Here is a 16146-nt window from a genome sequence, read left to right as displayed (position 1 = left end):
TCTGTTGTACCAGTTCCCCCAGGACAGTGTCCAGATGATCATCTTCCCTCTTCTGAGCATCTTATACGCACTGGCAACATCTGTCTCCTTCCTTAGGATGATGAGGAAGGAGAAGAGGGAGATGAAGATGACGATGATGACGGCTCAGAAATGGAGCTGGATGAGGATTACCCCGACATGAACGCGTCTCCTTTGGTCCGCTTCGAGCGCTTCGATCGAGAGGATGACCTCATCATTGAATTTGACAACATGTTCTCCAGTGCCAGTAAGACCCACAGCAGCACCCCCAGAGGGGGCCAGGAAGCCCTGCCTTTGTTTGAAGGGATCACTCCCGATTCCAACTGCTGTTTGCCTGAGGCTGTGGGTGGACTTGTCCTCCCTGGGTTAGGCATCAGCCTCAGTGTACCAAAGAACACTAAGGTGGGGGGCTGGTGAACACATCTGTTTCCTCTTCCTTGGGCAGCTTGGCCATTGCAGACTTTGATGAGAAAGCCAACTTACAATTTAACCAAGACATCTTAGTTTTGGTTTTGAGAGAGAAAGCCTCTTGGCCATGAGACCTGTGCCCATGTGGTTAAACTCCAGAAGAGGTGTGATGCTGCCTTTTGCCTAAATGTTAGGTCTTACCCATCATATTTAAAAGGCAAGTCCAACTGTATGTTAGAAGGGGAGTTAGGGCAACCTTGAACACCACTATACACCCCCAAAAAAGTGTGACAAGGGAAGGTTTGGGCCTTCTCCAAGGGTGCAGAAAAAGAATTTGGTGGGGCAGAAGTTAAGGTGGTTAGAAAATTCCTAATCATCAAATTCTTCTGAGCCCTCTATGGGCCAGGCCTGAACTAGATGTAGGGCTACAAAGACAAGAAATTAAGTAACCCCCTTATAAGGAGAGGAGCCCTACAGAGGCCTTTGGTGCAAGGCCAGATTGAGAGTAAATCACATGAGTTTTGTTAAAGCATAGCTTGAGAGGACGGGGGAGGACAGGAACACATTCTGGTGGCACAGACCAGACCTCTCAGCTGAGTTCAGAGAGTACAGGGAAGGGAGCTAAGCCTAACCCTGTGTGGGGAGGCATCAAAGCTAGGCCCAGAACTGCTTGTCAAAGGAAGCTTCTACTCTGTACTATATGCTGAAAACACTTTGGCAGGAGTGAAGTGGTCAGATTTGTGCTGGAATGAAGGGAGCTGGTAGCAGTATGGCCCAGCACAGGGACAATGAGAGGACCACAGACTTGAATCTATGGGAAACGTGCTTTGGAATCAGAACTGGCTGGGTATATGGGGGAAGGAAGAGTCTCAAAGTAAGGTTTCTAGCTAGGAAAGTGGGAGGGACAGTTTCAGAATGGTGTGCCTTTGGGGAAAAAGATGAGTTGTTGATGTCACAGGAACATCTAGTTTAGGAAGTATCTGATAGGCAGTTGGCAATGGGGCCTGAAGCTCAGGAGTAAGACTGGGTCTGAGTCTCTGTAGCTCCACATGTTATCTATGGAGAAACAATACTTAAACCCACGAGTGCTGGTGAGATCTCCAACAGCAAATGTAGACAGGAGAGTTGTGGCCTAGGAAGAGAGCCTTAGGGAACAGTCACCATGAGGGGTCATTTTAGGGGCAGTTGGCCAGGTGATCCAGGCCATGAAGAATGAGAGTGGAAGTGTGCTGTGCCCCTCCTCCCTTCCCCCCCCCCCCCCCCCATTTTATGGCACTGGAAAGTTTCTTGGTGACTTTCAGAACAGAAGGTTCAGTGGGATGAGGAGTCAGGCAGCCACACAGCAAAGGCTTAGAAGACAGGAGAAAGAGTAAATAGAGGTGCTGAGTGTAGGTCAAAGTCAAAGGTCAGCAGCTGGAGGGTAGTGGGGGGGGGGGGCGGTGTCCTATCCAGTGTTTCTTAGAGATGTTTGAATGTACAGAAACATGGCTTGGACTGGCCCCAGCTACTGGAGATGGGCTGGAAAGGAATTTAGAGGGGGAGCAGTGTTGTGGCGGCTGGGGCTCGTGCCTGTTCGTTTCCCTCAGGTCTGCACCCAAGTCAGTTCCCTCATCTGTAGACTTAGGTTCTGACTGTCTGTGACCCCAGATTTTCAGGCCACCAGTGCCCCAGCCTTTCTGATGCAGCCTCTGGGTTAAGCAGGGCCCAGGAGACAGCAGGTGACTTAGGAATGTGCTTTGTCTGCCCTGACACCTCACATATTTTCTTTATAGCAGATATCCCTCCATCCCCTGGGAACATCCCCACTACCCATCCATTAATGGTACGACATGCAGACCACAGCTCCCTTACCCTGGGCAGTGGTTCCTCTACCACCCGCCTCACCCAGGGCATGGGCCGCAGCCAGAGGACACTGAGGCAGCTGACAGCCAACACAGGGCACACGATCCACGTGCATTACCCTGGGAATCGGCAGCCCAACCCTCCCCTCATACTGCAGAGGTGAGTTGACTAGGAAGTCCCTGTTCTTTCCTCTAGGCCATGCCTGCTTGAGGTACAAGCTTGCTCTGCTGGGTGTGGAAGGGGAGGGGCTCAGACTGGCACTTCATTGGTAGAGAACCCCTCCCAAGCTGGGAAACCCCAACCACCTTTGCCTTCCCAGTAATTTAGTGTCTCCCTGGGCAGCCTAGAGGAACAAGAGCTGAAGTGACCTGGCCACTGTGTCCAAGGCAGGATTGCTGTCATAGAGGTTGGCCCCTGTGGCCTCCACTTACCTCGCTGGGGCCACGAGGGAGGGAGGCCAGAGAAGAGTTTACACACTGGAATTTGTGTATTTCTGACCAAGCTCTGGACCCGCTTCCAGTGTCCATTCTGTGAGCTTGGAGAACATGGGCTGGCAGCATCCATTCTGGCCCCAGTTGCCTCGACCTCTTTTTTTTTTGGCAGATTAATTTCTCATGCTATAGGAAAATAGAGATTGTTTGTTGGTGTGTCTTGGTGTTTTCTTGACAAAGATACTGGAGTGGTTTGCCTTTTGACAGCTGGGGAAACAAACAGTGTTATGTTACTTGCCCAGGATCATACAGCTAGGAGGTATCTGAAGTCACATTTGAACTCAGGTCTTCCTGACTCCGGGCCTGGCAATCTATCCACTGTATCACTTAGCTATCTCCAGGGGTTTAACAGGTAAGCTGGTTAAGTGACTCTGTTAGCCTGGAATGTCTCCAGTGGAGTACCCAGGGATCTCCCCTGAGCTGAGCCTTGGCCTGTGTGTAACAGTACGGCCAGCCTGCTTAGCTCGATAGGCCCCAGCAGGCCCGTGGGACAAAGCTGCCTGCAGATTGAGAGAGGCTTGGACAAAAGCCTGTCCAGGAGGCAGAGTTGAGGACGGTGGGTTGTCTGAGAATTGCCTGGGACCCCACAAAGGTCTCAAGGGAGGAAAATTTGCTGAACCAAGGCAGGTAGAGCAGGCTTGGGAGATATGACAGTTGCTGTGGTAGTAGACAAGCTGCCAGGGTGAGCCCAAATGACGTCTGCTTGCTCTCTTCCTGCAGCTTATTAGCAGTGTGGCAGGATGCTGCTGATGGTGACGATTTATTCTCATCCCTGCTGGTTTACCTGAATGCTTTTCTCTGCTTTTTGCCACATGTGTTTTCTGTGGAATATTGCTTCTCCTTGATTCTGCTCGTTTGTTTTTCTTTAATGAATTGAGGGTGGGAGTTCATGGCCGACAAGGATGCACCATATCAGGAAGGGAGGGATGGTGAAAACCTTTGGGTATGGAGAAAATTGGTTGGAGCAGCTTTTATAGGCTCCATGAAAAAGACCACGTTCTCTGCCCCAGTCAAATCCTATCTGGGAACCTTGGGCTGCTTACCTAGCATGAGAAGAGGCCTGGAAACACATGTCATCCAGATCTTGTTTTATGAGAAATCAGATTCTTTAGCCCAGAGAAACACTTGATGTTTGTGATTGGGATACAAAAGGGCTGCGGTGTAGGGCAGGGAAGTGGCGTGCTTTGTGCTCAGCTGTGACCTACCATGTGGAGCGCTTCTGGTCTTGTAGTCAGGTGGCCCTTCAGGCCTATCCAGTAACAGTGAGGCTGAATGACTTCTCTGAATCCCTTCATTCTCTTGAGATGTCACTATTCCAAAACCCAGTAGAAGCTGGCTGTCGGTGCAGGCTGGGAAGGTCTGAGCACAAGGTGGAGGCAGGCTGTGTGACTGAACGGACCTGGGGCTCCCAACACTTGCCAGGTTCTTTCTGAGAAGTCACTGGAAAAAAAGCTTGAGGCATGGGGGGTGGGGGGAGAACTCCTCAAGTGCCAGGTCAAGGCACTTGGCCTTTCCTCCACATGCTTCAGCAGGAATGCCACATTACCACCCTCTCCTTCTGTGCAGATTGCTGGGTCCTTCTGCTGCAGCCGATATCCTCCAGCTGAGCAGCAGCCTGCCCCTCCAGAGTCGTGGCCGGGCCCGCCTGCTGGTGGGCAATGATGATGTGCACATCATTGCCCGCTCTGATGATGAGCTGCTTGACGACTTCTTCCATGACCAGAGCACAGCTACCAGCCAGGCAGGTATGTTGGCCCAGCTCCTGATACTGACTCAGGAAAAGAATAGGGAATGATAATCTCTGGGAGGGTGGATGGAGAAAATTCCTCAGAATGAGCTCTCTCGGCTACTAGGGAAGCCTCATCTTCCGCATTCATCCCCCTGGTCTTGCTCCCCATCTTCCACACTCACTTGCTCCTTGTTGGCCTTTGAGAGACCTGGGGCCCACAGGCCTTCTCAGGCTACCACTTCTTCGATCCTCGAGCCTGGGGCAGTGCATTGGAAGGAGCCCCTGGGTCCATATCCCAGCCCTGCTGTTGCTTATGGCATGTAAGGTCTTGGATGCATCATTCCCATTAAATTGTAAAATTAGGGTAATTGTGGTTGGCCTTAGTTCTGGCTCTGTCTGTGACCCTGTCATTGTTTAACTTGCCTCCATTTGCCCCTAGTACCTACTGGGGGTAACAGTCGCTGCTGAACTTGAGAGCTAGGCAGGGAGAAGGGGGTGGACAGTGGGACCAGCACCTGTAGCAGATGCCAATCCCTCCCTTGCTTCCTGCCACAGGGACCCTTTCAAGCATCCCCACAGCCCTGACTCGCTGGACAGAGGAATGCAAAGTGCTTGATGCTGAGAGTGTGCACGACTGTGTGTCTGGTGAGTTGGGGCCAGGACCACTTGGCTCTTGCTTCCCTCAGCCAAGCCACCTCATGTCTAACCCAGTCTATGGCCTTGTTCTGCCGGCCATCTCCTCTCCACAGTGGTGAAGGTGCCTGTCCTCAATCACCTGGAGTCCCTTAGGGACGAGGAGCTGGAGGAGAGGCGAGAGAAACGGAGGCAGCAGCTGGCCGATGGAGAGTCCAAGGGGAAGGAAGAGAAAGAGAATAAGGAGCAGAGCACACAGGTCAATAGGCATGGTCAGAGCTGGGGCGGGGGGGGGGGGCAGGACAGGGAGGGACTTGGTCCCCCATCTCATAACCACATTTCTGGACCACAACCCTTACTCACCAGTGGAAGTTGCAGGGGGCCAGGGCCTCTCTGCTGTCTAGTGGGGTAGAGTTTGGGAGTAGAGTCCACATAAACCCAGGCAGTTGCCCATCAGCCATCCTCAGGCTCTGCTGCCAAGGCCAGTCTTGAGGCAGAAAACCATGCCTCAGCAAGCTCCTGGCAGCGGGCTCAGTCCCACGTTGTTCTTCTGCTTCCCTCCACAGGACGTTGCATCCAAAACAGATACTTCTGTCCAACAGAATGCCTCAGGTAATTGGCCCCTCCTGCCCTTGGCTTCCCCAATGTTGCCCTCACTCTTGGCTCTTTAATGCCCTTTTCTCTGTTAGGTGGGCTGAATCTCAAGGAGGAATCACTGTGCTCTGCGGGATGAGGTAGTAGATTGTATAGTTTTAGGGTCACACCCGATCTCGGAGATAACTATACAGTCTACTGTCTTTCTCACGGGGCTCCACTCTCACCAGCCATGCAGAGGTGCTGCTCACATCCGGCCTCTCTTGGCATGAGGCTAACTACAGGCCACCTTCTGCCAAGGTGGGAAGGGACTTGGGGCTTCCAGGCCTCTGGTGGCCCGGCCAACTTAGATGGCACTTGGAGGGGCCCCTTCACCATCTGCTCACTTGCAGTCGATTGGCCCCCTGGGGGTGTGGGGGTGGGGGATGATGATGACATTGACATTTGGGAGGCCAATGCTGTTATTATCCCCATGTTACAATTAAGGAAACTGAGGCAGGCCACCATGAATTGATTTGCCTTGCCTGTCATAGCTTCTTAAGTGTCCGCAACCAGATTGGAACCACGAGTCTTTTCTGACTAGGCCCAGCTGCCTATCCACTGTGCTACCACCTAGCTGCCTACTTGGATTGGAATTAGGGTCTATCCAGGCTTTGAACCCAGGTCTTTGGGATCCCAATTTACCATCTGGGGACAGGGGGAGTTAGGCTTAGAGTTAGTGGGATTTTATTTATGTAGTGAGCTTACTCAGAGCCAAGGTAGATCTGAGACAGTAGTCCGAAAGCTGCCCCCAGGGTCACAGCTGGTAGGTATGTGAAGCACCTTTGGAACTGGCTCTTGTTGCTTCTGAGACTTGTGTGCATAAATATGCTCATTCACACTCTCACTTTCTCTCTCCCTCTCTGTCTCTGTTTCTCTCCCTTTCTACCTCATCTTATTCCCCTCTCTCTGTATCTCTCTCCCCCGTCTCTGTTTCTCGCTCTCTACTTCTTCCCTCTCCTTTTTTCTTGCTCCTCTCCCTCTTTCTGGCTCTCTCCTTTTTCTCTTTCTCACTCTCCTTTTTCCCTCTCTCACTCTTTCCTTTCTCTCCCTCTGTCTCTGTATCTCTCTCTCCCCCCTGTTTCTCTTCCCCCCCTTTCTTGCTCTCTACTTCTTCCCTCTCTTTCTCTCTTGCTCTCTCCTTTTTCCCTCTCTGTTTCTCTCTCCTTTCTCTCCCTGTCTCTGTATCTCTTCCCCCCCACCCCTCTCTGTCTCTGTTTCTCACTCTCTCCTTTCTCTCCCTCTGTCTCTACCACTCCTCCCTCCTCCTATTCTATAGTAAGAGGAATCAGGTCTCCAGAAGGATCACGAGGTAGTAAATTGTATTCTTTGGGGATTGGTATTGTTTTGGCCCCTTATCCACCTTCCTCCTTTCCTGGCTGTGTGCTCCCTTCTTACCCTGAGGCTGAGTTCCATAGGCACTGCTACCAGTAAACATGATACATTCTCCCTCCTGAGTCTGACGGGAGGACACGCTGCAGTGTTTCCTTGCCACAGTTACTGGCCCAGGAAACAATGGCAGTGTTCCTGCTGTGAGCTAAGAGCCCTGGGAGGCAGCTAGGAATGGAGTAGCTGCAGGGAGGCGGCCTTCCGTCCCTGCCTGCTTCTCCAGGCCCTGCCCCGAGTGGGCACTGTTTCCCCATCCCAACCAAAAGTGGAGCAGTTGTCCTGGGCTTGCTGACCCCAGGGCAGCCCCAGCACCTCCCCCTTGCCTGCTGAGATCTGACCCACTCCTTACCAGGCTGCGGGTGATCACTGGCTTTAACACCCACTCCCTACTTTTTCCGAAAAGATCAGACTACTGGATCTGACGGCTATCCAACGACCCTATCTTCAGCTGAAGGCACTTCTAGCAGGCCCAAGCAGACCCTTGTCACTTTGGAAACCTCTCAGCAGCCACCCCCAACAGCCACAAGCAACCTTGACCAGGAGCTCCCTGGCCCAGCACCAGCCACAGAGGCTGCCACCCAGCCCCTGATGCCCACAGAGCATGAAGATTTGAGTGCTGGGCGAGCCAGTGGCGAAGCAGAAGCCACACAAATGGAGTTTTCCCCAGCCCCCACAATAAGTAAGCGGAAAGCAGAAGGTGCCAGTCACAGGGACTTGTTAGGGGCCATTGTTGGGGCTTGGGATCCTACAAAGCATCTAGGCTCAGTCTCTCATCTTCCAGGGCCCCTATCTTGTCCCAAATTTGAATCAAGACCCTCAGACTAAACCTAGCTGCTTTGAGGCAAAGTTGGTGGGTGCTTTCCTGCATTCCCCCCCTCCCCCCAGGAGCCTAAGGGGAGAGGGGAAAAGGACAAATGCCCCCCCCCCCCCCCAAAAAAAAAAAAGTCTCCTCTGCCTAGTTTCTGGGCCTGTGTGGAGGGCACACCATGAGCACAGACAAGGCTGATGGGATCCAGTAGTTAGGAAAGCAAGAGATTGCCTTGGAAGGGTGGCTAGGAGAGGGAGCAGGGGATGGGGAGTGTGACACGGGTACAAAGGAGAAAGCCTCCTCTTAATTGGAGGAAAGAGGCCGTCACAGTCAGTTGTGAGGATTATGGTCAATTGCTGGCATCTGTTGCCCTCTTGTTGCTGCTCTGATCTCACTGCCAGTGGGGGCGGGGACATTAATTTCTCTCCTCCTGATTTCTCCACAGCATCCTTGTCTCCAGAAAGGGCTGAGGACTCAGATGCACTAACGGCTGTGAGCAGCCAGCTGGAGGGCTCCCCTATGGACACCAGCAGCCTGGCATCCTGTAACCTTGAGGAGGGTGTTGGGGATACTACTGTAGCCAGCGGTGTGGAAGCTCCAGGGCCGGCTCCCAGCACTCCTGGAGATCCGCCCCAGGCTGCACCAGAAACACAAGGCAACAATGATGGGCCGGGAGAGTCCCCGGAAGAGTCCCCACAGCAGGCTGAGGACAGGTATGCTTTGGGAACCCAGCCTCCTCATTTCACAAGGCACATTCCTCCTTTGACACTCAGTGACCTTTCCTCCCCTCTTGTTTGCCTAGCTCTCCCCCTGGCTCATCTTCGGAAAGTTCCTCCACCCGAGATTCTGCTGTGGCCATTTCCGGAGCAGACTCCAGGGGCCTCCTGGAAGAGCCACTGCCCTCAACGAGTAGTGAAGAAGAAGACCCTCTGGCTGGTGAGACTCAGGACAGGGAGGGTGACCTGGTTTGTGTTGAGGCCACCCCATTGGGGGAGGAGGCACATAGGCCTTGTGGGTGCAGGTATTCCCAGGGAAACTTCAGTGGCCGTGACCCTAGGTCCCTACACAGACCAGCTCTTCCCAGCGTCCCTGGCGGAGGATGTGCTCAGGCACTGTCCATTGTTGTTCCTGACAGGTTAAGGAAACTAAGTCACAAGTATTATAGAGATGAGCAGTGAGAGAGTGGGGAAAAGGCATTTAGCTTCTGAGTCTGAAGACCTGAGGTCAAATCTCAGCCCAATGACTTTAGTGGCTGCTTGGTTGGGTGACTTTGGGGAGATGGCCAGTGTTTGGAGTTCCTCGTCTCTAAAGTGAGGTTGATGACCATAGTCACAAGGTTAAATGAATGTGAGTTGATGCTTAAAGAGAGAGAGCGTTGCTGTTAGCTTTCAGCAGGGCAGGCCTCAGCACAGTAGGCATCAGTGTCTTGGCAGGAAGGTTGTGAGCAGCTGCAGCCAAGGGTCCCTCTTTGCATGGAGAGATTCGATGCTCTCTGTGTTTTTTTGGAACTCAGATTTTCTGGGGCCTGGGAAAGTTCACCAGAAGGCCCTGACTTTAAAGGAAAGGAGTTTGGACAGGAAGAGGCCCAACTGGTCTATATTTGGACTGAAGTGCCGGCAGTCTATCAGCCCAGGAGGGTTTGGGACAACGTCTGTGTGGAACTATGGGTGGTTTTGATCAATCGCTCCTTGTCTGAGTCTAAGCCACATGGCAGATACCCCCCTGCATGCCCTGGGATCCATGGGGCGGGTTCTACATATTTGGGCTGCTTTTCTCTAGGGGGTTTCTTGGTTACCACTGGGGAGCTAACAGTCTTGTATTGCTTCCCTTAGGTATCAGTCTTCCTGAAGGGGTGGATCCCTCCTTTCTGGCTGCTCTGCCTGATGATATCCGCAGAGAGGTCTTACAAAACCAGCTGGGCATCCGGCCTCCTGCCCGAGTCGCCCCTGCTGCCACTACCCCAACTCCTCCCCCTGTGGTGGGGAACCCTGGTGTGACTGAAGTGAGCCCTGAGTTTCTTGCAGCCCTGCCCCCTGCCATTCAAGAGGAGGTATGAGGGGGGTACATCTTCTTTCCTGGATTCTTGGGGGGGGGGGGGGGGATTCCTGCATGCTTCCTCCCTCCCATTCAGTTGATTTAACACGAATGCAGTGCCTACTTTGTGCAGAGCTACAGCACCAGCCCTGTGAGCTTACTTTCTGCTTGGGCAAAAACAGCTGTGGGGATGCCAGGGAAAAAAGGTGGCTTGATCCACAGCCCCAGGCCAACTGGCTGGCCTGTGCTATAATTCACTTCCTCTTTGCCCTGGCCAGTCAAGCCTTCCCAGCTTCTTGGATGCCAGCTATGCATTGCTTCTTACTGGGGGCCAGGGGCTTGGTGGCTCCTGGAGCAGCTGAGGTTCCTTGAACTTGTTCATGGCAGACCTGGGGGCCAAATCCTTTCCTTTTCTCTGCCTCTCAGCATCCTCTCTCTAAGAGTCAGGCAGCTGGACAGCTTGGTGGCCTTTTGCCTTTGCCTTTCTCCTGAGCACCTTGGGGTCCACCCACCTTCCTCAAGTGAGAAGATCATGGTAAGTGCTGGTCTCTTCAGCCTTATTTTCTCTCTGTGCTTCAGGTCCTTGCCCAGCAGCGTGCTGAGCAGCAGAGACGAGAACTGGCCCAGAATGCCAGTTCAGACACCCCAATGGACCCTGTGACCTTCATCCAAACTCTGCCATCAGACCTACGCCGAAGTGTGCTGGAGGACATGGAGGATAGTGTGCTGGCAGTGATGCCTCCTGACATCGCTGCAGAGGCCCAAGCCCTCCGGAGAGAGCAGGAAGCCCGGCAGAGACAACTGATGCATGAGAGGCTTTTTGGACACAGCAGCACATCAGCCCTGTCTGCCATCCTCCGGAGCCCAGGTACATGGTGGAGTAGGGTCAGGGTACGCGCCTGTGGGGCTATCTCCTGATTTCCTCTAGATCCCTGGGGTACAATTGCAGGTCTGGCCTCCCTCTTTTTCCTCTAACCTCCTTTCTGTGCTTGGCAGCCTTCACAAGTCGCCTGAGTGGCAACCGTGGAGTCCAGTATACGCGCCTGGCAGTCCAGAGGGGCGGTACTTTCCAGATGAGTGGGAGCAGTAGCCACACCAGGTATGTGCCTCCCTGGGACCCTGTTTTCTCAATGCCAACTTGCCTCTGGGTACAGTAACAGCATAGCCTCTCCCTCACGTTTGGGCCTGCAACAACTAACCAACCTTTAGCTGCTTGTCATGGCTTTCTCCAAATAGGAAAGAGATTTGCTGAGGGTATAAAGTGGTGGGCCTGTAGCTTGGGTCCACATCTAGTTTCCAGTGCAGGGCATCCCAAAACAACCATGTTACCCTCTGAAGGGGAGCTTCAGTGAGGGCGCTCGGCTAGATTTCCTCACCAACACTTGGCCCAGCTCCCTGTGAGGGCAGGATCTTGGAGCTTGTTCATTTCATCTGTATCTAAAACTCGTCTGGCCTCCCTAAGTTCTGCAAGGACGAGACCCTGGCCAACCTTATCTAGCTAGGGCACCAGAAGAGCAGAAGCAGGGGACCAAAACCATGGCACATGATCATTGCTTAGAGTTAGACCAGATTTCCAAAGAGAAAAGACATCTGGCCTGAGGTCTTGTCTTCCAGACAAGGCCAAGTCAGCTGTGATAAAGGGACCTCAGGCCATGGCCTCCCCTCACATGCCTCTGATTTGTGTGGCCCGAAAACCACCCACAAATAGTTAGGCACGTACTGAATGATATGATGCCTGAAGACTCTCCTGACCCTAAACCCTGGGATCCTAAGTTTACTTCTTGTTGGAGTGAAGACCCAACCAATCATTTGCTGAAAACCGTTCTACTCAGATCAACAGCAGAAGAGTAAGATGGAACAGCCTTTGAGGTAGTGAGTGGCACCACTCTGCCCCCAACCCCAGCAGGCCTTCCATAGAGAGGGGCCTCTATAATCCATTGCCAGTGGAAAAAACTTTAAAAGAGACAGACACCTTTTGGGGCTCTGTTTCCTCAGTAGTTACAGATGGTATTTCTGAGATAGAAGCCATGAGTCTCATATGCACAACCCTGGAACTGGGAGGGGCTGCCCATGAATCCCTCACATCTGTAGTTCTGTATGTGCCCCTCCTTTGTTCCCTGATCAGGAGATGTCTCTTCCTTTCTCTTTTTTCTAGAGAAAAAAGCTAAAAGCTCAGGTTGAGGGCAGCATAGACGCTTGTTCCACCCCAACCCCATTTTACTGGACCGAAGATCCAGGAAGGGGCAAGGGCCTCAGGAGACAAGTCCCTCAGGGCCACTTGCCCCTGGCTGCTTTGTCTCCCAGGGGCATTTTGACTTAAATGGTCTACATGGAGGTCAGGGGCTTTGACAGTGATGTAGGACCTGGCCCTTTGAAATGATAGCAAGCCCCCAGCCAGGGGCTTGGAGAAAGGAGAAATAGGCTTGCCCTCAACACTAGAATGGGCAGATTGTGGGGTGTGTGTGGGCCCTAGGAAGTTCCCTAGGCCAGCTTTGGTGGTGCTGCCTTGCAGGGTATAGACCCCTCTCACCTTGCAGACTCCATGCCCAGTTTGTCTGAGCTGAGTGTTCTGCTGAGCTCGCTTGTTGCAAGGCGGACCAGGAGCAGTTGACAGGGTGTAATAGTAACAAAACTCTGTCTTGCAGGCCTTCGGGCAGCAATGTGGACAGTCTCCTGCGGCTCCGGGGCCGCCTTCTTCTCGACCACGAAGCCTTGTCGTGCCTCTTAGTCCTCCTCTTTGTGGATGAGCCCAAGCTGAACACAAGCCGCCTCCATCGCGTGCTGCGCAACCTCTGCTACCATGGCCAGACCCGCCATTGGGTTATCCGCAGTCTGCTGTCCATTCTGCAACGAAGTAGCGAAAGCGAGCTGTGCATTGAGACCCCCAAGGCAGCTGCCACCGAGGAAAAGGGCAAGAAGGCAGCCAAGGGCTGCTCTTCAGGCAGCCATGACAGCCGGCCACTGGATCTGCTGCACAAGATGGAGTCCAAGAGCTCTAGTCAGCTCTCCTGGCTCTCTGTGTCCATGGACGCAGCCCTGGGCTGCCGGACTAACATATTCCAGATCCAGCGGGCAGCAGGCCGCAAGCACACCGAGAAGCATGCTGGCTGTGGCTCCACAGTCCACATTCACCCTCAGGCTGCTCCCGTGGTGTGTAGGCATGTCCTGGATACACTCATCCAGTTAGCCAAGGTGAGGCCTGGCCTAGTATGGGGCCTCGTACCCAGAGCAAGGCAGGTGACTGAGTCCTCTGGTCTAAGGCCCTGCATGCTAGGAGCCCAAAGAGGAGGTGGGGCAGGAATTGATCATTGAGAAATGTGTTACCAGGGAAACTTTATGAGTCATAGAGCCTGACTTTGTCACTTGACATCTCGAGGTTAGTGGCCAAGGACCAGCCTCAGGATGGCTCTTTGCAATCATGTGTCATAGATTGTCCAAGGTCACTGGGTGGTGGGGGGGTGTTGTTTTGTGGACCTGGTCTCCCGTTCATCAGCCTGACAGTGTGGCCCACTCACAGCCCCCTGTCTGAGGGAAAGCAGGCATGATTCTGACTTTGAATGCTGCCACCCACCTATCCCTGCTTCCCCACAGGTCTTCCCCAGTCATTTCACACAGCAGCGGACCAAAGAGACAAATTGTGAGAGCGATCGGGAGAGGAGCAACAAACAGGCCTGTAGCCCCTGTCCCAGCCAGTCCACCAGTGGCAGCATCTCCACTGACTTCTGGGACTTGTTAGTCAAACTGGACAACATGAACGTCAGCCGCAAAGGCAAAAACTCTGTCAAGTCGGTGCCTGTCAATGTGGGCAGTGAGGGAGAGAGCTCTCTGTACAGCCTCGAAGCCTCTCCCCTAGGGCAGCTCATGAATATGCTGTCTCATCCAGTCATCCGCAGGAGCTCCCTCCTCACCGAGAAACTCCTCCGCCTCTTGTCCCTCATCTCCATTGCACTGCCCGAGAACAAAGCCCCCGAGACGGCGGCTAACCCAGGCAGCAGTACCGGCACTCCTTCTACCACCACGGCCTCCTCAGCAAGTGCCACCTCTACCAATGCTGGAGTTGCCACCCCAGGCCCCCTCCCTCCCAGCCCCACCCCATCTGGAGCCTCAGTCACTGCTACCACGGCAGCTACCCAGACTGTTGTTACAAGTAAGTTGGGGGGCTGAGCCCTAGCATTCCCAGTTGGGCAGTGCCTATCCTTGTCCCACCAAGTTCGCCTATCATTCTTCTTTTTGCCTGGCACTCATCCCTGTCATCGCTATTCCTTTAAAGCCACTGTTAAGAGCAGCAAATCCCCATCGAAGGCTGGTGAGGGAGGCAGTGGGAGCAGTATAGAGAGCAAGATGGCAGCATCGGGCCTAACAGAGAATCAGCTCCAGCTCTCTGTGGAGGTGAGGTGTGGACCAGGAAGGGGAACGTGCGCATGGCTCAGGCTGGGTAGCTTCACCGGTCCCACACACTTCCTCTCCCCCTAGGTGCTAACCTCACACTCGTGTTCAGAAGAAGGCCTGGAAGATGCAGCCAATGTTTTGCTACAGCTTTCCAGGGGTGACCCAGCGACCCGAGACACTGTTCTTAAGCTACTGTTAAATGGAGCCAGGCATCTGGGTTACACCCTGTGCAAACAGATTGGTAAGAGGGTAGGAGACCCTGAACCTGGCTCAGGGCAAGGGGGGCCATCCTCAGCAGCATAGCCTTCCAGGGCCTTCAAAAGTGCCCCCTTGGGCTCCTGGACAATATCTCACCTAAAACTAAAGTTTGCAGAGTAAAGACATTCAAGTGACTCCCCACCACTTCCCCAGGCCTTGTGAAAAGGCAGTCCAGGGCACCTGACTTCTCTTCCCAGCTCCACCAGAGAATTGCAGGAAAACACAGGGCTGTACCATCTGCAGCTCCAGCAGGCTGCAAACCGGGCCCTTAGAGAGTATTCAGTCCAACTCTCCCACTCTGAGGTCGAGGGAAAAGAGCCATATTGGGGAGGTGAGGGGATGGCTTTTGGTTCTGTAATCTCTACCTCCTTCCTAGCCGCTGCTAGGGATCCCAGCAAGAAAAAGAAGCCACCTTCAGGCCCACTTGGCCCCTTTTGTCTTCTCTGGGGATTGGATGATAGGTGTGGGAACCTGAGGAAGGCTGTGAAGGAACCCAGGGAGCAGCTGCACCCCTGCTATCTTGACCTCAGCAGGACTGCCAGATAAATTTCCCCCAGAGCTGCCTCTGACTACCCTTTGCTGCTTCTGCTCCCCTTAGGGACCCTCCTGGCTGAGCTGCGAGAATACAATTTGGAACAGCAGCGGCAAGCCCAGTGTGAAATCCTGTCACCAGACGGGCTGCCCGAAGAGCAGCCCCAGGCCACCCGCCTGAAAGGGAAGATGCAGAGCAGGTGGGCCGATGGACTCTCACCCCTGTCGTGCCGCCGCCCCCCCCCATTCTCCCATCTCTCTGTCTATCTTGCCCTCATTCTCTGTCCTCTGTGTATCTCTTCCCTCTGTCTCCTTCACTCTTTTTTCTATATCATATACACACACATGTGTGCACACACAGAGCTGCAGCCAAACGTCCCTCTGCCTGGCCCCCTAGGTTTGACACAGCTGAGAATGTGGTTATCGTGGCATCTCAGAAGCGCCCGCTTGGCGGCCGAGAGCTCCAGCTGCCGTCCATGTCCATGCTGACGTCAAAAACGTCCACACAGAAGTTCTTCCTGCGAGTGTTGCAGGTCATCATTCAGCTCCGAGATGACACGCGCAGAGCTAACAAGAAGGCCAAGCAGCCAGGCAGACTAGGTAGGCTGCTCATCCAGGGGCCACCCTCTCCAGGTCTGTAGCTGAGGCACAGGATGCCAGCCAGCAGTTGTTCCTGATCACATTTCCTCATCCAAGGGAATGTAGGGGGAGGGGGTGAGAACTCAACTCTTTCTGGCTTCCCTCATCGCCCTTGGAATTAGGGTCACCAGCTGATGTGGCTTTCTCAGGGATGCCTCTGTCCTCTTTCTGCATCCTGAATGACCTTTCTTCTGCTCCCCATTCCCAGGTACCTCCAGCCTGGGCTCGGCTAGCAGCATCCAGGCAGCTGTTCGGCAGCTGGAGGCTGAGGCTGATGCCATTATACAAATGGTACGTGAGGGTCAAAGGGCGCGGAGACAGCAGCAAGCAGCAACGGTTAGCGT

The 16146-nt window shown here is 53.6% G+C and overlaps 2 protein-coding genes across 4 annotated transcripts in view; one reads left to right on the top strand and one right to left on the bottom strand.

Moving 5' to 3' along the window:
* HUWE1 (HECT, UBA and WWE domain containing E3 ubiquitin protein ligase 1) overlaps nt 1–16146 on the top strand; it is a 104441-nt gene that overhangs the window by 80465 nt on the left and 7830 nt on the right. The window contains exons 53-71 of the mRNA XM_069108268.1: nt 97–265; nt 2199–2427; nt 4326–4504; nt 5044–5133; nt 5238–5380; nt 5688–5733; nt 7547–7822; nt 8397–8664; nt 8754–8887; nt 9784–10001; nt 10565–10853; nt 10982–11084; nt 12631–13177; nt 13577–14132; nt 14256–14374; nt 14459–14615; nt 15231–15363; nt 15561–15763; nt 16011–16138. Coding sequence (XP_068964369.1) covers nt 97–265; nt 2199–2427; nt 4326–4504; nt 5044–5133; nt 5238–5380; nt 5688–5733; nt 7547–7822; nt 8397–8664; nt 8754–8887; nt 9784–10001; nt 10565–10853; nt 10982–11084; nt 12631–13177; nt 13577–14132; nt 14256–14374; nt 14459–14615; nt 15231–15363; nt 15561–15763; nt 16011–16138 — 3987 coding nt within the window. The remainder of the gene's footprint in view (nt 1–96; nt 266–2198; nt 2428–4325; nt 4505–5043; nt 5134–5237; nt 5381–5687; nt 5734–7546; nt 7823–8396; nt 8665–8753; nt 8888–9783; nt 10002–10564; nt 10854–10981; nt 11085–12630; nt 13178–13576; nt 14133–14255; nt 14375–14458; nt 14616–15230; nt 15364–15560; nt 15764–16010; nt 16139–16146) is intronic.
* Nucleotides 1–16146, bottom strand: part of TSR2 (TSR2 ribosome maturation factor) — a 223090-nt gene that overhangs the window by 203093 nt on the left and 3851 nt on the right. The window lies entirely within an intron of this gene.

This window comes from Petaurus breviceps, unplaced genomic scaffold, assembly GCF_028583685.1.
Source record: "Petaurus breviceps papuanus isolate PSGF00001 unplaced genomic scaffold, PetGlider_PUasm1.0 90333, whole genome shotgun sequence".
NCBI lineage: Eukaryota > Metazoa > Chordata > Mammalia > Diprotodontia > Petauridae > Petaurus > Petaurus breviceps.
Note: the sequence above shows the minus strand (reverse complement) of the source record. Positions and strands in the feature narration are given on the sequence as shown.